The sequence below is a fragment of the Silene latifolia genome, chromosome 3, assembly GCF_048544455.1.
Source record: "Silene latifolia isolate original U9 population chromosome 3, ASM4854445v1, whole genome shotgun sequence".
NCBI lineage: Eukaryota > Viridiplantae > Streptophyta > Magnoliopsida > Caryophyllales > Caryophyllaceae > Silene > Silene latifolia.
This window is the reverse complement of record NC_133528.1, coordinates 137,960,242-137,987,185: the sequence shown is the minus strand read 5'-3', so window position 1 is coordinate 137,987,185 and position 26,944 is coordinate 137,960,242. Positions and strand designations below refer to the sequence as shown.

At 33.9% G+C, this 26,944-nt stretch overlaps 2 protein-coding genes across 2 annotated transcripts; both read right to left on the bottom strand.

Annotated features, from left to right (window-relative positions):
- Positions 1-917: 917 nt before the first annotated feature.
- On the bottom strand, positions 918-10,370 carry LOC141648143 (cinnamoyl-CoA reductase 1). The gene is made up of 5 exons (XM_074456627.1): positions 10,047-10,370; positions 9,123-9,277; positions 7,236-7,421; positions 5,425-5,777; positions 918-1,291 (listed from the first exon to the last, which is right to left on the bottom strand). The coding sequence occupies exons 1-5, from the start codon at positions 10,189-10,191 to the stop codon at positions 1,108-1,110; spliced, it is 1,023 nt and encodes a 340-aa protein (XP_074312728.1). The 5' UTR covers positions 10,192-10,370; the 3' UTR covers positions 918-1,107.
- Positions 10,371-13,141: 2,771 nt separating this feature from the next.
- Positions 13,142-21,386, bottom strand: LOC141648142 (sister chromatid cohesion protein PDS5 homolog D-like). The gene is made up of 12 exons (XM_074456626.1): positions 20,881-21,386; positions 19,433-19,636; positions 19,144-19,325; positions 18,137-18,263; positions 17,797-17,988; positions 16,333-16,707; positions 16,152-16,241; positions 15,802-15,887; positions 14,910-14,961; positions 14,032-14,118; positions 13,915-13,958; positions 13,142-13,637 (listed from the first exon to the last, which is right to left on the bottom strand). Exons 1-12 carry the CDS (start codon positions 20,986-20,988, stop codon positions 13,430-13,432), a joined length of 1,755 nt encoding a protein of 584 aa, XP_074312727.1. The 5' UTR covers positions 20,989-21,386; the 3' UTR covers positions 13,142-13,429.
- Positions 21,387-26,944: the final 5,558 nt, after the last annotated feature.

The window sequence follows — 26,944 nt, the reverse complement described above, 5'->3', positions numbered from 1 at the left end:
ACTATGGTATCAGAATCCATTCCATATAATTCCAATACTTCAAACCAAACGACCCCTAAATATTTTTGCGCAATTATAAGGAATGTTATAATGAAAGTAAAATGAACATCTTTATAGTCTTATGAAAGTCATCGTGAATTCTTGATGGATAAATACAAGAGGTTAAGTCTTTGTATTCGCGAAAACGTGCACGATGATAAATAGAAATAAAGCAAATTATAGAGAAACAAACACGAGTGATTTTTAAGTACCCTTTACTCGGTTGGCCGATCTAAGCTAGGCTTTTACCAAATGAATTCAAAGGGCTTTAGGAACCTGCTCTGTCATTTACAACTCTAAAACTTACATTGAGAAGGGAGAATCGAAAAGCGACTAAAAAGGAAATGTTACTAGGGTGAGAGAAACATAAAAACTTTACCGAAAATGTTTTAGTCTAATGGTTAAAACGGAAGTATTATGGATAATAGGTTTTAGGTTTGAATTCCCTATCTCCTCTACGTTAGGGAAAAAAAAAACATAAAACTTTGACACAAATTTGATGTATATCAATATCGAGTAAGGATTACCTCCATTACTTTTTCTCTCCATTACTTTCCATTATTTTTAATACTTAACCGTTGGATTGTGTTGGAGTAAAATCTCATCTGTTGAGAGCCTTTGCTACCCCAGACATTAAATTCTGGCTTCGCCCCTGTTGAGAGGTAATGGAAGGTAATGGAGAGAGTAAGGTTATGGAGAGTAACTTTGTCCATATCAAGAACAAGAACTAGGGTGACAGAACCTAAAAACTTTGAATGAATACTCGACTATATGTGTTAAAATTAGATATTATTTAAAATTCAAAATTACTTATTTGTGCTTTTAGACAGATCACTTTATTGTGAATTAAGGTCATTCACTCGAGTATGGCTTGAATCTGATTACAAAATATGCTCGGATAAAACATAATTCTTAAATCTCATTACAAAATATCGTGAGATATAATACTAAAAACACATGAAAATTCAGGTAGTTGCTCATTAAAAGTACAATTAGATGTACGCAATTACCCTTTAATTAATTAACAAGCATTAGAATTTCATAATACAAGAAAAATAATACGGAGTACTAGGATTGAATACGGATAGCATCCTCATGTTGTGGGGGAATAGGAAGATGTCCCTTATCTTGAAGGCATTTCACTGTGTCATAAAGACATTGCTTCACTGGTGTAAACTCTAATCCCAAGTCCTGGAGTTTTTGATTTGAGAACTTGTATGGTTTTGCCCTTGGATTTACTTCATCGGAGCACCTACAATTATCGCAATTCATATCGTTAAAAATATGGTAAGTTGCTAACGCACTTTTTAGATGACTTATAATGAAAACTCCTTTGAAAAATTATTAAGGTTTTGTTTTTTTAGGCTTAATTTCAGCTAATTTCAGTTCAGTTCAGTTCAGCTCTATCCAGCTCTATTAAGTCAGCCCAGCTTATATCAACCGAAAAAACAGGGCCAAAGTCGCTTATTAGTCATTTGAAGTTTGGATAATTAACATGGAATGTATCCTCTAAAGGCATCATAATGTTAGAAATGTTGATAACAAATTATTGACAGTGGCGGAGCCAGGATTTGAACTTAGGGGGGGTGAACGACTAATTTCATAAAGCATCCCGAAAAAATTTCGAAAAATTTAACTAAAAACTTCAAAAATTTTATCCGCCAGGGGGGGCGACCGCCCCTGCTAGTCCCCCCCTAGCTCCACCACTGATTATTGATATTATTACCCTTACACGTATTACTTGATAGTGTATAGTAAAACAATTAGAACAATTTACTAAAAATCAATTAGTACTAATGATAACATACCATAGAATATAATTTTGTAGTGAAGCCTTAAAATAATTTAGTGACTTTATCAAGGTGGTTCATCATTATCCTCACTTTTTATTGAGGTGGACTGATAATAAATGATACATCTTCAAAGGAATTATAGAAGCGCAAATTCTCATTGAAGACGGACACTATTCGTCACAAGTTGAAGACCGATAGTGCCTAGTATCTCACAATATGCAAGTGGCATTATTCATGGGGTGCTCGTGCTCCATTTCCCCCCACTTGCCCTCTCACTTCCTCACTTGCCTTATTATGAGAGGGATACTATCCGTTTTCAGCTTGTGACGGATAGTGCCTACGACGTGAGCCGTTCTTTTATTAGTTAAACCCTTATTTATTGTTATAAAATAAATGAGTATTTTTATACATAAATAAATATCTGCCTAATGCTGTAAGACTACTTATACAATCATTACTGATTTTCCAACTGTTTATAAATTTATTCATTTTTTGGATAAAAAACAAAAATCAAAGTGATTAACTAGTAACAAGCAATAATCCTTGTGTAATGTGGTTTTAAGCTAAATTAGTGTAAAACCACCTAACAATTTTACCTAAACATCCTCTTATAACTTCTCTTATTAACTACTCAGGTTTCAGAAAGGTGTATATTTATCTTTAATAAATTATAATTTAATATAAAATCATTTAACACAAAACCAACTCAGTAACAAAGCCACAAGGGCATGACCAAAATGGATGGATATCCTTTTGCTTTGTTGATTAATTCCATTAGTTAAAAGATTAAGGGAATCAACAAGATAAGAGCAATAGCCTTCATAAAAAAGACAAAAAGGGACAAAAGATAAGATCCATGGACTGAAGTGACCCATTACTCTAATCCTGAAATGAGACCCAATATGGGCCTTTTGTGCAACAACCAATAGTATTTTATGGGCTGACATGGGCCCACCAACGAAAACAAGATATAACGGGTGCGTGTTCCTTTGGTAGTTCTCGCTTTTAATTGTCACTATTATAGTAGTAGGATTCCTCTAGTCATCTTATACTACAATGGTTGGAAGATAATTGGGCAACTTATCCTCATCTTTAAAGGTTTGTGTAAAGAAGAGCAATCAAATTTAAACAAGTCATTTAGTTTGATTAAAATAATAGCCAGCTAACCACTCACGCTAAACGATAAGGACACACGTTTGGCCATACGTTAATAAATGAACTAAAGAAAGAATGTTGAGAATATATCATGATTAATTAATAGACAAACTCATATTTACCATAATTAATGAAATAAGTTTCATCCCACACCGGATTTCAAAATGGATTTTTTTTGTTACTATTTGGATTTGAGAATGCAATCATGGATGTATCTTAGATAGTCTTATTTGCAATGTCTATAAGTAAGATGTACTATCACAATCTAAAACAAACAGATAATGATAGGGGTATTACTGGCCTACTAGGTGGTATTGAACTTTAATATCAATATTACCTTTTACATATACAATGAAAAATTGAACCAAAAAAAAAAACATACACAATGAAAAACTGAAAATTATAGAAAGAGAAATCCGTAGGGTTCACATTTTACAAGTGAGAGAGTGGTACTGAAATCGAGTACCATCGAATGACACTATGTCATTCTCCAAAACATTATAGTGCAAGGGAAGTAAGTAGAGGAGAGTTTCTCTCCATTTCCTAAAAAGAAATGGAGAGACCATTTCTTTTCGGGGGTTCAGATCGTATTCTGGCATCATCGAACTGTTTAAAATTTATGGGTAAAAATAAAGGGATAATGAGGTTTTGGTGGGAAAAATATTATTAAATGAGTTTAAGAGATGAAATGGAGAGAAAATGGAGAGAAAGAAATGAAGAGGATCCATTTTCAAGTAAGTTGATACTTCCTCCATTCCATTGAATTGTTTACGTTTGCTTTTTGGGCTCTATTCATAAGTGAGAAGAATCTTCAATACAACTTCTAATGCATAACATAAAAGATAGTCATGTGGGATCTTAATTGTCTTACCGAGTGTATTATGAATATCAAATTTTTATAATTTTTAATGATACGTAACTAAAGATATGAACAAAATAAAACAAGCATTGACATACGTGCATAAAGCAAACGTAAACTATCATATGGAACGGAGGAAGTATGGAGTTATGGAAGATGGTAGGTAGAATAACAGTGAATGGAAGACAATAAATAAGCAAATCAATAGGTCTTGGTATAGACGGGTGGGGCGAACAGACGGATAAAGACCTCTAATAAAATGGGTATGTGGGATAAGGTGGGGCACCCCCATGTGCTTCCCACTTTATGGCAAATGGGTATTTTGTGAGGGAAAATGGTATCCGTCTATATATAGTGTCCATGTGTAATGAGAATTTGTGTAAGCAAATAGCCTGATAAAAACAAAAGTTGTAGTAGGTAAAGACTAAAGAGGTACACTACTATACTTGTTGATTCTCACTTTTTTCTCATCATCTCAATATCTCATCCTTCCACCAACATTCATATCTTTTCTCATCTTTTATTGTCCAAACATAAAGGATTGTTGTAGGACATACACCTCTTTACCTACCCTTTTCTTTTAAAAAAAATTGAGTCACTATGACACTATGCAAACGCAATCCATAATTCATGCACCTATAATAATATATCTACTCTAAAGTTTTACTACTAACTCAAAAATGTTTATTGTTAATTCGTGCTTTAGTGTGCTCAATAACATCGCTACTAATTTATACGGAGTATATATTATCTCAAAGTGCCTAAAATTACTGCTAATTAAAACATGTATGTTATCTAGTCATTAGATAGAAAAATCACGGAAATTTTAGTTTTACTCGTTATAATGCTTTCAAGAAAACATCTCAACCAAAAGGTTAAGCTTGATGATTGAAGTCCCAAGATTGATTTTGTACTATAACAAATACCAAAGTGCCTAAAACCGTTACTAATTTAAAACATGGTTAGTTATCAGATAGAAAAATCACAGAAATAATGCCAAACATGTAAACATATCTCACCATATGTAAGACGTTTTCTTAAAGATAATTACGGTAAAAAATGAGCATATCCATTTTTAAAATTATGCTCAAAAATAAAATATTTGTCGTTTTGGGCCGGTTTTGAAAATATTTGTCAAAATGGTGTCCACGTGGGCTCGGGCTTTCAAAACCTAAAATACAGAACAAACACGTCATTACCAATGGCGTGTTTTATGAAGGAAATACGCCATTAGCATTGGCGTGTCTTTACAGTTTTTTCCCAACTAACAGACTCCAATGAACTTAAAAAAAAATAATACATACACGCCATTGGGAGTGGCGTGTTTCCTCCCCGAAACCCGCCATTCTCAATGGCGTGTTTCCTGTAGTTCATTTTATAGAAGTTTTTTTCCTACTTACTATAAACACGTCATTAGTAATGGCGTGTATGTTTCGTGTTTCAGGTTTTGAAAACTCGAGCCTATGTAAACACCATTTTGACAAATATTTTCAAAACCGACCCAAAACGACACACACTTTATTTTTTAGCATTATTTTAAAAATGAATTCAATAAAATGTAAAAATATAGGAACATACTTGGTAGGAACAGGGTACTCAGGGAAGAACTTGGCCAAAATCTCGCAAACTTCACCACGATGAAGCACACTTTCGGCACAAAGAAACCGTCCATTGGCGGAGGGATTCTCAAACACTAGAATATGGGCCATGGCCACATCTCTAACATGCACATATGCTTGAATTGAATTTGCATATGTCTTAGTTGACCCGGTCAAGTATTTGAGGATATGAATTATGCTTGCATTCAGACTCGGTTGTAAGAGCGGGCCCAAGACTAACACCGGGTTAACCACTACTAGGTCCACCTCTAGCTCTTTCGCCGTCTCCCAAGCCACTTGCTCTGCCACTGTCTTTCCGTAACAATACCAGTTCTGTATCAATTCAAATGTAATCAATGTTAATTAAGTGATAAATTGACAGATGTACGTTCGAACAATATTGAAACCATAATTTTTATCAATGATGAACTTTATACTTTACGAAAAGACAGTTTTGTTTTGTGTATGATCGACCGTTTTATGGAACGCGACATGTAAAACTCTTATTATTACCATCAATATGGTGTCATTGTACAAACTTGGAAAATCAGGCCATCTTACTTGTGACGGAATAGTCCGTTATGTTGGACAATACATTTCTTACCTAGTACACATTAATTTTATCTTTGTATTGGACACAAACTATAATTAGAGGCAACTTCCCCTAACGTAGTGAAACTTAAATTTTTACGCAAATAGTCAAAAAGCTATGATAACAACCATTGAAATATCGACCCATATTACAATTTGTTAATGAAACGGCAAAACTTACTAAAACATGGACCATGCATGTTAAGTCAGGGTCACTTTAGCACTAAAATGTACGACTAAGTCGTATTGCAACTTTTGGCATAAAAAACATGGAATGTTCACGACAAATAAGAGTTGAGTAGTGGGAATGTGTTCCTATTTGATGGACCAATAGTCCAATAGAGACTCAAGTATCACAAATTTTCATTATAGACGGACACTATCCGTCTATACGTATAGACGGATACCATTTCTCCTCACAAAATATCCATTTGCCATAAAGTGGAAAGCACATGGGGGGTGCCCCACCTTATCCCCCCTACCCATTTTATTAGAGGTCTTTACCCGTCAGTTCACCCCACCCGTCTATACCAAGACCCTATTGCTCAAGTATATATACTCAATTCATCCCGATCATTTATTTACCTTTAACTATCCATTAAATACATTCTCAAAATAAAAAGGTAAATAATTGACCGAGACACTCAAAATAAGATAGGCAAACAAATAAGAGTCGAGTATCACATTTAACATTAAATTAAAAAATATATGAAGATAATATACCACTGAATATATCCCAAAATCTTATACGGAGTATAAAACTACACTTTATATGAATTTGAGCATGATAAAAATAATGAAATCGGATACTTTCTCTACCTCAATTATTTATTTATTTTTAATTAAAATATTACACACAAGAAATGGTAAAAGATAAACAAATAATTCAGACAGAAAATATGATACATTATGTTTAGTGAACAATTTTTTTTTTTTTTTTGATAATTACTTTATTATTTTAGTGAACAAAAACAATTCAACACATAGTTATTCAGTTTAATTTATTTGAAGACTTTTATATCCAAAATCCTATCTTCAAGGGTAAGTCACACCATGTTTTAGGCAAGTTGAGTATGTACTACTTGGATTAACATATTATCAAAGACAACAAACATAGGTACAAGAAATTACTTTAATTTATTTTGGTAGGTAAAAACATATTATCCAAAATAATAAGTAAGATAAAAAAAACATGCAAACCTTGGTGTTTTTGCAAAAGTCAAGATCACTCCAACAACTCTCATCCACAACCTTGTCGGGGCTTCGATTAGGGTCCATGTAAACCGCCCCAATTGATGAAGTGAACACCACACGTCTCACTTTCGCTTCTGCCGCTGCTATTATCACATTCTTTGTACCATTTACCGCTGGCTCCACCATTTGTTCCTTTAATATTTATAATATATGAGTAAATTAAATAACATAAATCATGTTCATCAACATCCCATAATCATTTCAAGGATTACGTATAGATATCACACGTCTACGTAGTTCTTTTATAATAATACTCGTACCTAAAAACTTCCACGTACTAGCGTATAATCTTAATTTAATTTAAACAAAAGTAAATTGTCAAATTCGTAAACAACTTAGTTACGCTAGCTAGTAATGTTCAGAAGATTATATTTTCATAGTTAACTACCGCAATATATTCATATTGTGATTTCCTATTATTTGAGTAATATTATACTCCGTATTCCTTATATTCGACACGTGATGACAATGATTTGTAGACCTAACTCCTTATAGATATATTATCAATCATTTGATAATTTTGATGGCCTAAAATTAGGTTTATGCTAATTTAATTTACTGATTTTTAAATATACCAACAAAGAATCTGGTTCTTTGTAAAGTATTTTACATTCAATAGATATTTAGAGAAAGTAGAGGTGATTAAATGCGGGCTTGGGCCGGACATGGGCCGGGCTCGTGTTCAATTTTTGGCCCACGGACAAGCGGGTTAGTGGGTTCAGGATGGGTTAGTGGGCTGAGCCTTTGTATTTTTCTTAAAATGCCTTGTTCGTACCCGCTTATTTAGTGGGCGGGATGGGTCGGGTTTAATGGACGGGACGGCCTATGAACAGCTTTAAGAAAAAAGAGAATATAATCTATATCACAAATTGTTCTATAAGACTAATATTTAGGTAGGACTAACCCAATAGCATAAGGCCCAAAAAAAATTACTTAATAAAAATATAAAATAATACTTTTATTTTTATAACCTAATATTTTAAATTAATAACTTACCTATTTAAATATGTTAGTTTTTATTATAAAGTATAAAGTTATCAAAATAAAATCAAAAACTTAATATATCAATGTTTTTGCTTGGGCTTTTCTCCTATTGGACCAGTCGCTATAGGACGGTCCTATAGGAGAGTTGTTGAATCTATATTTATTTTAATTCTACGGAACTAATAATATTATCATGAGACACGTCCAATTTTTTAGATTCCCACATATCAAATTCGACAGATTGCACTAACACATTAGTCAATAGTCATCCACACGTCTCCTTTAAGATAAAATGTAGTGAGGTTACTTGATACTATTTCTCATTTTGTATCATATTCGACAGTCGACACATAATCCTTAATTATAGAAAGAATTGTGTAAACTACCTTATAATGATGTGTCTGATGATAAAAGTACCAAGTTTATTCTTGAGTGCTTATTAAGATGAAACACGAAAGTAAAATAAATACGCTCTCGATAAAATATTACGAGTATCTCTCAACTCGAAGTGGTTATTAAGTACTTCCTCCATTCAACTCCACTCTACCACTTTCTTTTTTCACGCGTCTGCCAACGCGCGTTTTTACGCGCTAAATATCGTTAGCTACGTATTTGCAAAAACTATAAAAGTTAGATATTTTTAATGTACTCGTAAAGACGAAACAAACAAGATCCCACATGAATATATTTTCACTTACGTATCGAGAGAAAATTGAAATTGAATACTCACTCGTGAATAGTGTTCAAAAATGAAATAGGTAGAGTGGAGTTAAATGGAGGTAATATATAGAATAATCACAAAAATGTAATATAAATTGAAACGTAAAAGATTGTTAGGAATGAACATACAGGATCATCGGTAACAGGAGAAGCAGTGTGAAAAACAGCATCACAACCATTAATAGCAGCTTTTAAGCTCTCAAAATCCTGAAGATCAGCTTTGCACAATATCAGCCTTTCTTTTGCTCCTTCCATTTCCCTCAAATGTCCATTTTTTGGGTCATCTACATTATTATTCACCATATAAAAATAATTATTATGTTATCCAATAAATTGTAGACATATTTTTAAAATAAATAACGGTTTTTTTAACATGTTCCTGATACGCACATAATGATAGACATTTTAGAAATAAAGTTTGACACTAATTTATTTTTAACTAAGATACTCCCTCCCATCCAGACCAAAGGTTACAGTTGCTTTTTGGCACTATTCATGGTCGTAGGAAATCTTTGATATTATTCTTAATCTATAAGACAAAATATAGTCATGTGAGATCTTGTTTGATTTATCGTCATGAATGCTATAAGAATATCAAATTTTTATAATTTTTAATAATGTGTTACTAAAGATATGCACGTTACAAAACGTGCCTCAACAAGTGTGATAAATCAACTGTAACCTTTGGTCTGGATGGGAAGGAGTACTTAAATTGAACTTGGTAATAAACAAATAACCTCATCTAAATTATTTGTATTAAAAACACACTAATAGAGTAGAAATTTAACTTTACATATCTTATAGGACTGTTTTTCCCGTATTTATTCTTTTTACAAAATGTGACTATTTTTTGAGTAAATATTGACACTTGGCCTAAATAAGAATTAAATGAGGATGCTAATCTTTGATATCGTGAGTGACTGAGAATTTGCATATGATTTGTTAATTAAATGAAAACGCGTAATTGTATCATAAATTCCTAATTTGATTCCATTTTGGGAAATAATTTAGTTCTTAAATATTATCGACCATGCATGTACTAATTAATCTTGCCTGGGTTTCTAACGGTCCCTTTAACCGTATAGCCTTTTTCAAGGAGGAGCTTAACGATCCATGACGCAATAAACCCACCAGCCCCGGTCACGCAAGCAGTCAATCCGTTTCCGATGGCGGCCTCGGCAGCGTTGTGGGAAGGCATGTTTGGTTTTTATTAACTTGAGTGTTTTCTTTGAAGGTTGATGATGTTTTTACGAGTGAATGTGTGTGTGTGTGTGCGCGTGTTTGTTTGTTTGTTTTCGTATGGTCTATGTTTTCTTTGGTTTTAAGGTACGTAGATAAGAAAAGAATTTAGAACTTTGAAAGATAAGGAATATGATTGTCACTTGTCAAGTGTGTTTGATTTATATAGAAAAGTGAGATCACCTATTCCCACCTACCAACTTTATTTAATTTGCACAAATTCTCTCAAAATAGAAAACAAATATTAACTTATTTAGTGAATATAATTGAACTGGTTAATTTCGAAATAGAGCATATATGAGTTATAAAAACGAAAGTGGTAACTAGTCCCCATAACATTACCAATTGTGAGATTATACCCCATAATTTACAAATATAGTAACGGATTTTCTAACATATGTCCTTAGGGCACATGTTAATAAGTTAATTATAGAAAATATGTTGAGAATATTTCACTAATTATGATAAATGCGAGTTTGTACATCTATTTTTCATAATTTATTCTCAACAAAGTTTCTTTAATTAGCTTATTAACATGTGTCCTAAGGGTATAGGTTAGAAAAATCCATGTAGTAATTAGGCTTCATAACTTTGACAAAAAGTGAAATCTAACTCAATTTTGAAATTGAGCATATGAGATATAAAAACGCCGTTTAAAAAAGATACAGATAACTGAATATAGGTCACAAATTCGAATTTTCTTTTTTTCTTTGTATTGTACTCCGTGCTTTTTTGTTGTAGTGAGTAATTTTAAGATGTTTCATCAACTCTTAATAGAGGCTTAGACGACTTAAAACCTCTAACTAAAACATACATATCAAACTGAAATATATTACTCCCTCCTGGGTAAATAGTTATCGTTATTTGAAATCTCTCCTACATATTTCAGATGTCGATAATTAATGATTTAGACAAAGGAAGTAAGTATTGACATAGAAGTAAAAAAATAGGGAGACAATTTTGGTGAGTGTTTGGTTAGTGAAAAGGAAGGGGGTTAATAATTTTGAGGGTTAGTAAAAATAAGATAAAATATTTTGTGTGGTGGTGAAGTGAAGGAGTTAGTGGTTGATTTAGACGTAGGAGTCAAATTTTGAGCATGGATGGATGGATGTCATACTTGGACTTTCAATCATTCATGTTGCATAAAACCGAGTCAAATAAATCATGTTAGGTGAATTATAGGGATTCTATGCATTTCCTTTTCAAACAACATGCTTCATGCAGTATCTTTTTAAATAGCTTGTCTTATTTAAGACGGTATTATCTGTCACAAGCTAAAGATAAATAGTGCATCTCTCATTATATCACAAGTGAGAGGGCAAGTGAGATGCTCCGTTTAATTCTCATTTGATTTGCCACTTGCATATTATAAGAGAGACACTATCCGTCTTCACTATCCGTCTTCAGCTTGTGACAGATAGTATTCGTCTTCAAGAAATGTTGAGAATTTGTGCTTTTTAAATGAAGATTCATAATTTTCTAGATTTTTCTTCATGTTTGGTGTGTGCTGCGGTTGGTAAGGGACATGATTTATATTGCAAAAATCCATCCGTTTTGTTTTATACTAACTTGTTTTAGAATGTTATACGAAAATTAAGAAAAAATATTGAAAATGTTAAGAATAATAATTACTCGGTAATTTGAAAAATAGACATTAATTTTGATATAAGGCCGAGTTAAGTCAGAGAAAATAAGGCCATCCACAAAAACATGCATACATGCACATTTCCAAGACTTGCAATTTTCTCATTTTATGCAATGCCTATCATTTAACACAAATTCTCATTATAGACGGACACTATCCGTCTATACGTATAGACGGATACCATTTCCCCTCATAAAATACCCATTTGCCATAAAGTGGGAAGCACATGGGGGTGCCCCACCTTATCCCCACTACCCATTTTATTAGAGGTTTTTACCCGTCTGTTCGCCCCACCCGTCTATACCAAGACCTATTGATCATTTAAATACGGGTTAGTCCGAATCAAGATCATAACACAAATACGGGTTAGTCCGAATCAAGATCATAGCATAATAGATTAAGGCATGTTCTAAGGCCACTGTCACAATGTCGTGAACCACGGTTTGTAAAAGAACTTTATTTTATTTAAGCAATCGATTACTTTCTTAGTGATATAATATGATATTCCAATTATTTGTTTACCTATTTTATTTATACGTGTCTCAGTTATTTGTTTACCATTTATAAGTTCGAAATATTTTCTAAAACTAATTTGATCATCCAGATACCTCATTTTCTAAAGGTAATTCAATAACAACACATCAACACCCCTAAATGGTCCGCTCCTCTCTCCTTGATCTTTCTGCCAAAACCAAACCTAAACAAATGATCTGAACGAAGGGAGTGTAATATAGTTGAAATTATGTTAATGATCGTTGATCACTAAGAGCATAAGAGCCATATTTTTTTTGGAGCTGTACTTTTTCACATACACAATAAATCTCTTTCCCATACAATTTTTATAATAATTTAAACTACTTTTGTTGCCCCAATTTTCAGGAGAACGCACCAAGTACTAACTGGCTAGGTGGGAAGAGCGTTCTCGAAAAGGAGAAGCATGCACATAATGATGAGTCTCAAGACCACTCAAAGCACTCACCTAAAGGTCTAAGCAGGCCATTTTCAAGTATGAACCCGACTAACTTACAACGATGCTCTTCATAATTTCCACTCATGTCGGTCTCTGTAATTCTAACCCATCATTTCGCAAAGTTATCCAAGTTACTATGTCTCTCGTACACACGAAAACCATCATAACTGATCGTAGTAAAAAACCAGACCACAAATTACGATCAGGCTCAAAGTCGACCGTCACATTTCACAGTTCACAAGTTGGACATAAATCACATCGTCGAAAAAACGAGAACAAGATGAGTAGAAGCCCTAGAAGGGCAACAAAACCATCTATTATAGAAATGAGGAGAAATTTCTCATATTGTTTGGTATATAATGTTGAATGTTTACCCAGAGCAAAAAAGGACGCAGGGCTGATGAATTAATTACATTTGCCCCTTTCCTCTAAAATGTCCCCGGAGTACCTCTACAACACTCCGGTAACATTGTACACTAACCAACCACCGGCTGCCCCTAATACAATATCAATATCACAAAAATCTCAGTCAAGAACCTACCATCAAAATCCGCTAGCTGCAAGACAGAAGATGGGGGGGAGTTAAGAGCTCTGCCCGTCAGAGAGCTTTGCCTTTTTATTCTCTGGAAGAGACTCAGGGATTTCTGATTTCATAACTGTCGTAGTTGTGTTGTCTCTTGCTTCATCGTCCATCTTAGCAATTTCGACATCTGAAGTTGGGGTTTTCCCCTTCTCGTCATCGTCCATCTTAGCAATTTCCTTTTCTTCTATCGAAGCCTCATGTCGGGGCCTAGGAATGTGATAAAAGGTTAATGAATATTTACCACGCAATGTGAATCGTAAACAAAATGTGATACACCGTATTTGTTAGTAAAATGATGGTTTATTTGGGTTATTAAGTTCCCTGAGGGTAAACTGTAACGAGATAGAACAAACGATTTTTAATGTTTATATTACTTTGTTTATGAGGCTCTGTCAAATTTTTCCAGAAAGTCATTCCTATGTACCAATCATGTTTAATGTTATGGGGTCACGCCAATGGTTGAGACACGGAGTGCGAAACTTACATGATTGGAGGTGACTGAGCTGTTTTCTTGCCAAGTAAGGAAGCCTGAATCATAATACATGGTTAGGATTTTCAGTTCAAGAAGTGGATAAAAGGAGAAGATAAAACCAACACATACAATATCAACTGGAGCTTCATCGCCTAACAACTCCCAGCGTTCTGTCCTGAGATTCAAATTCTCCTCGTCTCCATCATCATAGTCAACCTAAATAAAAGCCGAACAATGTAAGGAAAAAAAGAAATACAGAAAATACATCATTATAATCAAAGGAATCCACAGAGATATCATAACGTTCAGAGTATTTAATACTCCGTCTATGGTTACAATGTTCCATACTAGACTTGGCAAACAGGTCAACCAGGTTGAGTGCGAGTTCGAGTCTAAGTCGGGTCAGTTTGGATCGGGTTATTTCTTATCAAGTTATTTAGGGATAATGATCCGTATGTGAAAATAAACATTTGGGGTCGGGTTGTGGGTCAAATTCGGGTTAGTCGGGCCGTGTAAGTTTTACCAGGTCTATTGCAGACCAACAAGAACATTACCCTAGTGCCTCAGGAGTAAGTTGCGAGGTAAGAAGGGGTCGGGTGTAAGCAACATTACCCTTGTGCTAGGAACACAAAGAATTGTTTCCGAATGAGCCGGAATGAAAATTGCATGAGAAGTGCATCGAATGACCGCCATTTCATGATTATAAAAAAAAAAAAGCACAACTAGTTTAGTGAGTCATTTCGCTAAATCCTAGAGCCAAAGAATAACGAGTCTGACTCCATAAGAAATGGAAACGTATATGCTTATAGACCAATCAGATAAATTTAAACACAAAACAAAACAACACAGATACAATAGATCTTAAAAATGACCTGGCATCACAGCACCTTTATAAGAAATAATGATGCAAGTACGCCACGAAACCAATGACACAATGAGTGAATACGGAATGAACAATTGACTGCGAAAAATTATTGTCTGTGAAATAACGTCAAGAGAAAATTTACCCTGTGCTTTCTCACAGATGCGTCGTATGAGGTAATGGTGCCTTCATAAAATCTGCAACATAGAACTTTATGTCAAAGCAGGATGTCATGAAATGTAAATGGAACTTTCAGTCAGATACGGCATCAAATCATTGACCGAACAACACTTATCTTTCACAAAGAACTTATACTGAATACAATATGGCCACATACTCACATATACAGTTTTAGCCATACACCTGAAAAATAATACAGACCTCACTTGAAAGGAAAGAAGCTACCACTACATTTCCCCCTTAACATAAGTGTTATGAGACACCAATAAATTGTGTTCCTTCCACGGCCGAACCTGTAAGCTACTCCCAACTTTACCAGTTGGGCTTGAAATACTATACCAGTACCTGATCGGCACATAGTCTTTGCGGTACTTCTACTATCAACATCAGGAGTTAAGAGAGGTACTCAAAAGAACACGCACCCGTGGAAGTATAGCAAAACATGGATCAAAAGGCGGCCATATGCAGAGGAAGCCTAATAGGAATAACTCAAGCTTATCTAGAATCTTACCTATCTCATGATCTGATTACCGGAAACATCTAGAAAACCGAAGAGGTGAAAGACCAAACCAAATTGCAATAGCAACCTAAAGAAGCTTAATTTATTGACAAGGGAAGGATAGCATTGGTACTATTTGTTATCCAAGTATAAGCAAAAACAGAATCCCTACGTGGCTCAAATATAAAGTGAGGCGGAAAGTATGAAAGTGAACAATCTGAAGCTAGTATTTTAGGATAACAAAGCTTAATGCATCCCCTCCAGAGAAAATTTGCTCATTCTTAAACTCAAGCACACAGCATTGGTCAATTATCATATGAAAATAGTTGTTTAGAATACAGCGCCATTGGGGTGTTACCTGCGGTCCAGAGGCCACCAAACTTTGATCCTACAACCAACCAGATCATCTTTGTATTTTTTTCTTCCATGAGGAGTTTCGACAACCTGAGATCAGGATGCAATCAATATAAATCCTAGCATCCCATGCCAGACTATGTCTGATATCTTGTTAGAAAACATATGTATGGCATAGTAGTGCAATTACAACTACAATAACGCACGTAAGGTAAATGTGAATGTGTAATTAATTAATTATGTTCTAGTAATCACAACTTTTCAATTAAATACAACAATAATAGCAGTAAAGTATTCAGATAAGGCCTGTATGGTACAAGGTAAGAATGAACAGTTCATTAAGTGAGGACTTACATCATCATCATCTGATGAGGCGGCTCGCTTCCGTTTTTTGGAGGAATCATTCGACTGGAACTTATCCTTCCTAGTTTGACCTGTTTTACTCTGTAATTATCAAAACTAAAAGAAGTTATTGATCAAGGAAGATAGAGCAACAAGACAGCCACAAGTCTGTCACTTGGTTAACTTGTATTACCTTACTCCCAGACCCGCCAGAAATTTCCTGTTGTTTTGGTAACTTTTTCCCAGATGAGCCCGATGCTCCTGGTACGTCATTCTTTTTTCTCAATGCTTTGTTCCCAGATACCCCAGGATTATCTTTCCTTGTAGGCTTAGCCTTCTTCATGCTGCTGTCACCTAACTGATTATGCTCACGACCACCAGCCTCTTTATCAAGAGTATGAGAATTTGGTTTCTTACGCCTTTCGGAGGCTGGTCCTCCAGTTACTAAGGCCTTAGAACCAGAATGTCCAGAACTAGTAGCTGGTGTAGTTCGACAACTTTCTGTTGCCGTCAAGCTCTTGTCATTTTCAACTTGGTCATTCAGGTCACCAGAAGGCTCATTGTTCACCTGTTGAAATGGACATAATTGTATGTTTAGATTTCAATTTTCAGTTTATAGATCTAAGGTGTGCCAAGTAATAATGGTAAGATTAAACCAGTTTTAGAGTGGGAGAGGGGCACACAATTTTTCCCTTTTCGCAAGATTTGCTTGAGTGATTTTTAAAATTTTAAATCTCAAGTGATGTCGATGTATTTAATTCTCATCCGAATCATCAACCCTCAAGAGAATTACACTGTAAGAGTAGTAATACCACAACACAGAACACTAAGGCTATGTTTGGCAAGACATTTCAGGTACCTGATTTGACCAAGCAACCTGATTTGACTAATATTTCAGGTAGTTGTTTTACCTAGTGTTGTTTTGGTAAAGTCATTTCAGGTACCCTGAAATGACTTTTCAGGTACCTGAAATGACTTTTCAGGTACCTGAAATGAAAAGCTACTCCAGTTAGCTTTTTAAAGTTTCAGGTAGCTGAAATGTTCTACTTTACATATTTACCCTTTATTTAAATTAATTTATTATAATTATTAATGTCCTTTTATGTCATTTTACAAAAAATCAGTTACCTTTTCAGTTAGTTTTACCAAACACTTTACAATTAATCAGCTACCTTATCAGTTTCCAATTTTCAACTAGCTTTTCAGGTACCTTTTTAATTTCAGTCACCTTATCAGGTTTCAGGTACCTTTTCAGGTTTCAGGTACCTTTTCAGTCAGTTTTACCAAACAGAGCCTAAGTGAACAATTTAGAATGTGGCTTGTTGTTAAGTTAATGTGATAAATCATAAATGTTACTAGCCCATTAGTGAAGAAAAAAACGTAGAGAAAAGTACAACTTACACCATTGAAATGTTAACTGATAAGTAGTACACTATATAGAGCAATACGAAAATTTCGGGTTAAACTGGCATTACATATGTCCAAAATGGCCACAACAGATCGAACACACTATACAAAACCATGGCTCATTACCCATCTAAAAAAGTGGTTTGTAAGCTTATCAAGTCCTTACAACACATATAAAAGACCTTTATCATATTCCACTTACATAAGCTTAATTATGAATTCAAATTCTAAAAACAAGTAAACAGCATACCAGGATAGATGAATCATCAGCAACACCTGTAACAGTGTCTACAACAGGCTTGCAAATTGACGAAAGAATGGGAGCATAATCGTCTAGGGAATAACCCATTGATGAAACTGTTTCCATGATATCTGGTTTAAGTTTGTCAGCGCACCCTTCAAGAACTTTGACACCCATCTCCCAAGATACAGGTGAAACACCCTAAATGACACATAATCGTGATGATTAGAATATGAAAAGCCCTTAGTTTATGCCTTCATGGTACCAAAGGATGATGGATAAGTGTATATGAACAAATATAAATGAGCAAGTAAATAAGAATGACGACAATGAAGTGGAACAGACCTACCTGGTTTTCTATTTTGATGCTGTCTAGCAGAACCTTAAGAAGTCCCGGAGACAAGGAGTCAGTTTCTTGTATCATGACACTCATAATCTTTACCATCGATGCGATAACAGCCTGAGGGTGTTTGGGGCTTGAGGGTGACAAATTAAAAGAAGAAGATACGTCAATAACTAAATAAAATCAAATTGAACAATCAACATAAATTAAGGACGTTCAGAAAATTCGTGAATCCCTTCATTAAAACATGATGTACATCGCACAAGCATGAATCATACACATTCATACAACAGAAACATTTCTGATATGCAAGATCAGTGCCAATGTTTATTTGACCTAAAGCCAATACAATGTAACCCACGGCAATGTCCAGTTTTAAAAATACAACCTAGCTCAATGGGTGCTGCCTAACGCAATGCCCCAAGGAAATGGTAGCACCTTCTGCAGTTCTGCATAAATATCATCGTGAAAAGACTCCTATACTGGAGCACTTTTGCACTGAAAGTCACCAAAGAGAAGTTTACAGAAACTAAGAAGTACAATTATTCAACCAGCCAAGAACTCGAGAAGCAAGAAGCACAAAAAATGCAAATAGTCAAGCAAGCCGATGAAATTGGCATAAGTAAGACATGGGCAGGTTAACATTTCAACCAAAAAATCTAATCAACTTTTTTTCTAGGTTTTTTAATTTTTTGATATACAATAGTATATGTTATTCTTTCAGTAAGCGGTACCTATAAAAAATATTTTATTTACACTAAATTCTCGTAATTTATTTAAAATAAATAGAAAATCGGATCAATATTTAAGTTGCTCACTTCCTTGCCCTTGGATTGAACTTGCTCGAAATTTGATTTACTTAACAGCCTCAATCAAACTAAAAATGATAACGCTCTTCGGCAATGCCTAGGAATAGGTCACATAAAGGAAAAGTGGAGGACTCATCGGGAAGCAACAACAGACCATATCATCTTGCCAAGCAAATAAACAAAACAAAAATCTAAGACATTTACCTGGCGTTCTTCTGAAACAGTTCGAACATTTTTACAACTAGTGAATCGCAATCAAGGTCCAGCATCATCACACAGGACCGCAACCGTGCAACACTTTGGAGGATTACAACTGCCTTAGAATAGCAGCGACCAGGTTCACATGATAAATATTCAAACGAAGAGACTATCAGCTCAAAAATATCCTGAAATAAAATGACGCAAATGGGTCAAAAAATCATATATGATAAACTTCACCTAATAAAAGATAGAATAGCAATAGAACTCATGGTGATAAAATGGTTATCTCTACCCTCATCTTGTCGTCTTCGAATGGTGCATCAGGTGCACAAATCCTTGTGGCCTCATTAAGACAAGAGGCGACAGTAATCCTAACATTCGTGTCTGAATGCTTGAAAAGCTCTTCTTCCATCAGAACCGCCGTAGGGATCAGAAGTGCCTGTCGCACTAGCGGACGTGGTGATTGCTTCATCTTTGAGAAGAGTAACTCTAGCTCCTAGAAGATATATTAAAATATAATTTAAGTTTTTATCTCTAACAAAAGGCTAAAAAAAGAGAGAAATCTCGATGAATGTCACACTAAAATTCATGGAAGGACATATAAAGCGGTGAAGTTGGAAAGTCGGTCAGTCAAAGATCAAACAATCACAAGACCTTCACTGCAATAAAATGACATCAGATATAACAGACACAATTAACAAGGATCAATTTCAAATTTTAATAATCCTTCACAATTGCCTATTTCATTCACTCTTAATATCTTGCACTGAACATCAGTTACAAGACCGAATCCGCCTGGTACTACTAGTTCTAACCAAGTGAAGCGCCCACAGTCCAATATTTCACATAAGAAGCGTAACACAGATAGTCTATAGCCACAGATAGGGGCAATGGTTGTCGGCCTCATTTCAAAAGAACATCTGTTGCGAAAAATGGAAAGTAAGGGGGTCGGATGTGTGAAGCCTTAAAACATGCTAACAACAAAGAGAGGATGTTTCCTGATGACATGTAACAAAAATTGTCTTGAAATTCAACGAATGATTGCTACATGGGTAAAATAAAGAAGGGCAGCCACGTCAATAAACCATTTTTTTTATTCCACCGTAATCTAGAAGACTATAACCAGAGAAGTACCCAAGGATTCAGCAACAGTAACAAACACACTAGCAAAATGCCTGAACTATTCACAACCACCATCAAAAGGCACAGTATTGAATTGTGCAAATTAACAACTTAACAATTACAACCAATAAATAGAACAACTTTCAGTACTATCAAATACAAAAGGGATTCAACAACAATCTTATCACCATGTTAACAACACAGAAAGGATCTCTCCGATGACACAATAAAATTACGTCGAGGATTTCAGTGAATGACTGTGAATTCAGTAAACAAAGGGAAACCACCTTAATAGATCATTTTGGTTTATTCCATCATAATCTCGAATCACAGAAATACCCAAGGGATTCAAGCATTCGGTAACAGTTACAGGTTTACATAACAAATCCAAAACAACTAGCAAAATTCCCTAACTATTCACAAACACCATCAAAAGCCACAGAATTGAAGTGCACAAAGTAACAATTACAACTAAAAAAGACAGCAACTTTCAATCCTAACATATATAACATTAAAAACCCAGATACAAAAGTAACAGAACAATGAAAATCCAACAGAAGCACACAGAAAGAACACAAAAAAATTGAAAAAAATGAAAATTGAAAGATTGGGACTTACATCAAGCAAATTGAGAAGTTCAGGAGCAGAGGAAGGGCGCCGTGAAAGCCTGATTCCAAACTCAGAAAGTTGCTCAACCAGTTGATTGTCAGACAATGCAGCAGCCATTTTTATCCTGCAAACACTGAAAAATCCCTAGAAAAACAATCTGAACTACTGAAAAAAGAAAATTGGGAAGAAACCCTTAATTTATAAGCTGGAAAATGGGCAGAAAACTATGAAAATAATCCCAAAACCCCAGAAATTAATACAGCAGAAGATGAAATGGGTGGGTTTTATACAGAAAAAAGAGGTGGGTGGTGGTGCATTTTGAAATTGGAAGAAACGGATTTCCTGCAAAAAGGGGGGATTAAGGATCGAGATTTTTAACCATGAATGTAAGTTTTCTACAAACTAAAATGTCAGGAAATCATAAGGATATACTTCTTAAATCAAAGTTTTAATGGTTTCATTGTTGGCGGTTTTTAGCAGCACTACAGCTACAGGGGAAATTAATTGGGATGTGGGAGGGTTTTAGTAAGACTGACTCGGACTTCAAATAAAACCGTTTCATACAAGTATTTGTATTTATGCAAGTGCATAAGATTATTTAGAGTGATTTGTGTTGTATAATACTTTCCAAAGCGTCTTGCTTGTGACGTACTATATCCGTCACAAGCTGAAGACCGATACTCCTCCTCTCACAATAAAGCAAGTAGGAGGGCAAGTGAGTAGGAAATGGAGCACCCATTAATAATGTCACTTGCTTTTTGTGAGAGGGACACTCTCCGTCTTCAGCTTGTGACGGATAGTGTCCGTCTTCAATGAGAATTTTTGAATACTTTAAGGGTATGAGATTTTCAAACCAGGGGCGTGAAACACCCTGTGCAATTACGGGCGGAGGAACCGGACCTCCGATTTTGAACACCAAATTTATAAGCCTTATTGATTAAATTCAATACAAAAATCGAAGTATAGTACCCTTGTACATTCATATTTGGTGCCTCATTTTTTCTCGGTATACCGGGCCTCCATTTGTTTTAAGACGCCCCTGTTTCAAACTCATACTTGATTAATTTCGGTTCAACGATTTTTTAAAAATAAACTTTAAGGGTAATTTATATTTCGGGTTTTCTATCCTATGTCCGGTGGGCATAGGTTAAGAAAGCAAAAATAGAAAGATTTAAATGTTTTCCTTGGAAAAAAAGTAAAAGTAATTGTATATTACAATTAGACCTGGCAAACAGATCAAGTCGTGTCGGGTTCGTGTTCGTGTCACATGTAAACGGGTCACAAACCCTCCAACCCAGACCCGACCCAATTAAATATCGTGTCGTGTTCGTGTCGACCCACTTAGATAAATGGGTCATCAAGCCTCAACCCTAACCCGTTAATTTCGTGTCAGGTTCGTGTCCCGTTTTCGTGTCATGTCCCAATTTGGAAAGTTTAAGTATATTTGTGTGATGGAGGATTAAGAAAAATTAGGATTAAATTAGCAAACAGGTCATTCGTGTCGAGTTCGTGTTTAGAGAGCTTAACCCAAACCCAACCCAATTAAATATCGTGTCGTGTTCGTGTCAACTCACTTACATAAATGGGTCGTTAAACCTCAACCCAAACCCGTTAATTTCGTGTGGGGTTCGTGTCGTGTTTTCGTGTCGTGTCATTGTTTGCCAGCTCTAATTACAATTTCTCATAAAGACATTATTAAATTTTTTCTATTTTTGGCTTTCTTAACCTATGCCCAGTGGGCATAGGTTAGAAAAACCCTTTATATTTTAAGGGTATAAATTTGTAGAATAAACATGTTTAGCTTAATTTTTTAAAAGAAATGATTTTTTAAAAGGATTATTTCATAATAATAATCCATCATATTGGTGGCATGCAATAATACTACATCCTATATTCTTATCAATACTCAATTAAATCCAACCTAAGCATCATACCTTCTAATAACGAACCATCTGATATATTTTTTTTATGTTTATGTGTATCAAATAAACCAAGTACTTGATTCGTCACTTGAAAATATTACACATAAACATCACATATATCAGCTAGGTTGTCCAAAAACTATCAAATATTCCAACATAAACTTAAAAACGTATCAGTTGGTTCGTTATTAGAAGGTATGGTGCTTAAGTTGGATTTAATTGGGATTATTGTTAAGTTGGAGTGATTATTGCAGACCACGAATAGGATGAATTATTGTTATGAAATAACCCTTTTTTAAAAGTGTTTTTCAAACGTTGGAACTTGGAAGTATCGAATTGGTGCTTTTGTTTGTAAGAGCAATATTATGGTTGTTAAGTTTTTAATATTTTTTTTTACTTTGAATAATTTTTTATTTGGCCAGTTTGTGTATTTTGGCAAAAATACTTAGAACAGTTAACATAATCAAAGTTTGAATCCACGATTGAGGGTGAGTTATTTGCTTTAGTCGATAAAGTTTTCCAATGGGTTGTGGTGGAGTTAGAATCTATGGAATAGTAGATGTCTAGTCTAGTTTCTTTCTAAAACAATCCAACCAAACACATTTTTGTGTTTTGTGTGAGAGCATATCCTCTATCCCACTTTCGTGTTTCATCTTATGCCCCATCACTTGTTATCTTCTGATTTACACAATATTCTCTATGATCAAGGATTATGTGCAAGAAGAAGTAATGGGACATGAGATGAGACACGAAAATGGTGCAGATAATCCTTACTCTACACATTGTGCCGGGAACTTTTTTATAGGGATTAATTTGGGGTATTCTACATGGTACCCTCATTTTTTTTCGAATTTTACGTGGTATCCCTCAATTTTTAAATACATTACTGGCACCCCTGAACTTAAATCTCTCAAAATACCCAAAATGCACTAATTCTCTTTTTAAAAAAAAATTATATTATGCACTTTTTAAATTTTTTTAGTAATAATTTGTCATACATTAGCATAAATACCGCATACTCAATCATAAATATTTTTTTTTTTACAAAATTTTGTTGTTCGAAAACTCAAGTTAGTAATTTGGGTATTTTAAGAAACTGTTTATAAAGTTTACGGGTACCAAAGATACTTTTAAAAGTGATAGGTACCTCATAGAATACGAAAAAATACAAGGGTGTCACGTAGAAAAACCCTTATAGATTTAGTTTTCTCCTTGATGATTATTTTATCATCCTTTTAATCATCTTAGCATCATATATGATGATTATTGGGTACCAAAGATACTTTTAAAAACGATGGGTACCTCGAAGAATACGAAAAAAATATAAGGATATCACGTAGAAACACTCTTGTAGATTTAGGATAAGATTATTGGTAGTCTTGAGACAAGACTTTGGTAAATCTTAAGATCAGACTCACCCAAGACTACCAATAATCTACCAAAGTCTTAACAAAGTCTTAAGTTGAGTCTTGGAAATCTAAGACTCAACTTAAGACATTGGGTGAGTCTTGACCCCACCTTGAAAGAAAACTATCCAATGAGTGGCTCTCATGTGTCATTTCTTTTTTTGTAAAAAAAGAAGTAAAGTGAAAAAGTAGAGTCTGAGGTGAGTCTGACGGATAATGTATAAAGTCTGAAGTGAGTTTGAGGCGAGTCTGAACAATAAAAAAATAATAAAAGTTAGTGGAAAGCTAATGTGACAGAGTCTTAAGACTTGGGAGGGTCTTACTGATAATCTCACCTTAGTTGTTGTCCTTGATGATTGTTTTATCATCCTTTTAATCATCTTATCATCATATATAATGATTATTTGTCTCTCCCTTGATTGTTTCTTTACATTACAACAAGTCGTTTGACTCAAGAAGATGGAATGGAATGGATTGAAATGTCATACCAAATAGGTATGGATTTCAACTCATACCTTTCTAAACTTGTTTGGTTTCATTATCAAGCAAGAAGAGTGAGTGTGTGTTTGGCTTGACTTTTAAAAGTGAGAAATTGGTAAACGACCCCCTTAAGTTTGCTATGATGTGAGATTAACCCCCTTAACTTTGCGTTGGACTTAACGAACCCCTTAACTTTGTTATAAGTGAAATCAAGCCCTTTCTATTTTTCCGGTCAAAATCTCACCAGAATTTTCAATTTCTCAAGCCCCTTAAAAACATTTTTTGGCCAAATATATCATTATTTAAAAACTAAAAAAAAAAAATCAAAAGCAAAAATATCATCATTTTGCCTATAAAAATAGAAACAACAATTTGATGCTTCTACTTTTGAAAAACACTTTTAGAAAATTAAGCTTGAAAAACAAAAACTCATTTTCAACAAGTTAGGTCAAATATGCTCCGAGTAAGATATGAGATTCTAGTAGATCGGAGTTAAAAATTTGGCGTTCATGAAATATTTAATTAAATTTCAAAACCAGTCAATCAAATACTTGAATAGGTAAAATCCATGTCAATCCATCCCTAATCCAGAACCACATATCTTTGTATTTTTCACAAAACGGACCAAGGAGAATGGAGAATATCATATTTTTTGCTATTCCTTCTGAATCACAAGTGCACCAATTTTTTTTTATTTTTGTATAAATGATTGTCAGTTTTCACATAAAATTATTATTAGAATAATCCCCCCTACTACTAAGAGAATAAAAATTCTCTTAGTTTTCCCTCAAAAAGGCATCTAACTAAATAAGGTAACAAGTAAAAAAAAATTCATTACATTATGATCTTTTCAATTAACATATTCTTATAATTAAACTCTAATCTTTTTAATTAAAATTCATATTTATGACTTTTTCATTAAAATCCATAATTTATTATGCAATCATTTTCATTTCCATAGATATTATTCTTCATCAGTTTCACTTTAAAATTACGCAAACCTGCTTCTTATGCAATCCTTAATATAATTATTGACATCACTTGCAACCTAAAATTACGTAAATATGTTTCTTATATTATCCTCATCAGTTACACTCTAAATATGGTGTATATTTTAAAGGACATGTAATTAAAAATAAAAAAAATATTAGTCTAATTATTCGTAAATCGTCTTTTTAAGTGCGTGCTATACTGTTTTTACATGTTTTTGTTATAAGGTTTATATGCGTTTTAATTAGATTTTACATTTTTACACCAATTAATTGTAATTTAATGTCATAAATTAGTTTCATGCAATGATATAGCATTATAGAGATATTTTATAGTAAAGTAAAAATGGTTTAAGACAAAAAATAACTTAACTTAAAGTGTCTTTTGATGGTAATAAACTTTCTTTTTCTACCTCTTACTAAGATTATATATTAGTACATTATAACATTAAATGTACAGTTAATTTATGCAATTAATTTAATGAGAATGTCTCTTTCTAAAACAAAACTAAAAAATACCGTGCTGTAGCACGGGGATCTACACTAGTTTCTTTAATAACTGAATAGATATGAAAAAAATAGGTAAACAAAATAACCAAAAGAGAATAAAAAATTGTATGTAATAATTTCTATATTCTTAACATTTTAAGCGACTAAGGTTTAAGGAACACTCTCTATTTTTTTATCTTCAAACGTAGAGTGATCAAGATTTTATTTGAGAAAAAAATATTGAAGATCTAGATTTCAAATTATGGTTTAAAGGATATATTTGGTTGTATAACTCGTGCTCTATCTTTATCCGGATAAAGTCTCATATATTTTTTCTAAAAGATAAAATCTGATATATTGGTAGATAATAAATGGAGAAAACAAGAAAAAAAATGAGAGAAAATCTCATCCCAGATTTATAAACAACATCAAATTTCACTTCTCATTTTTAAAACTTTAAGTCAACCTTATTTTTATTCATTTATTCATACTAATTTATAACTTGCTAGGTGATAGAGAAATCTAGAGAAAAAGAGAGAACTTTTATCAATTTGGACACTTCGTATTTTGTATCCATTGGCCATAGTAAATATAGAGGGATAATTTTCGGGAGGTCGCAACATCACTCAAAAAAAATATATGTGTCGTTTATTTTATCTTTAAGTTCGATAAATCAATAATTAATACTCTCATAAAGTGAGTCACACCGATATTTTACCTCTTGCCATATTCATTTCCCTAATTTTTTAAACAAAGATTTTTCTACCTATCAAAAGCTAACGTTTTC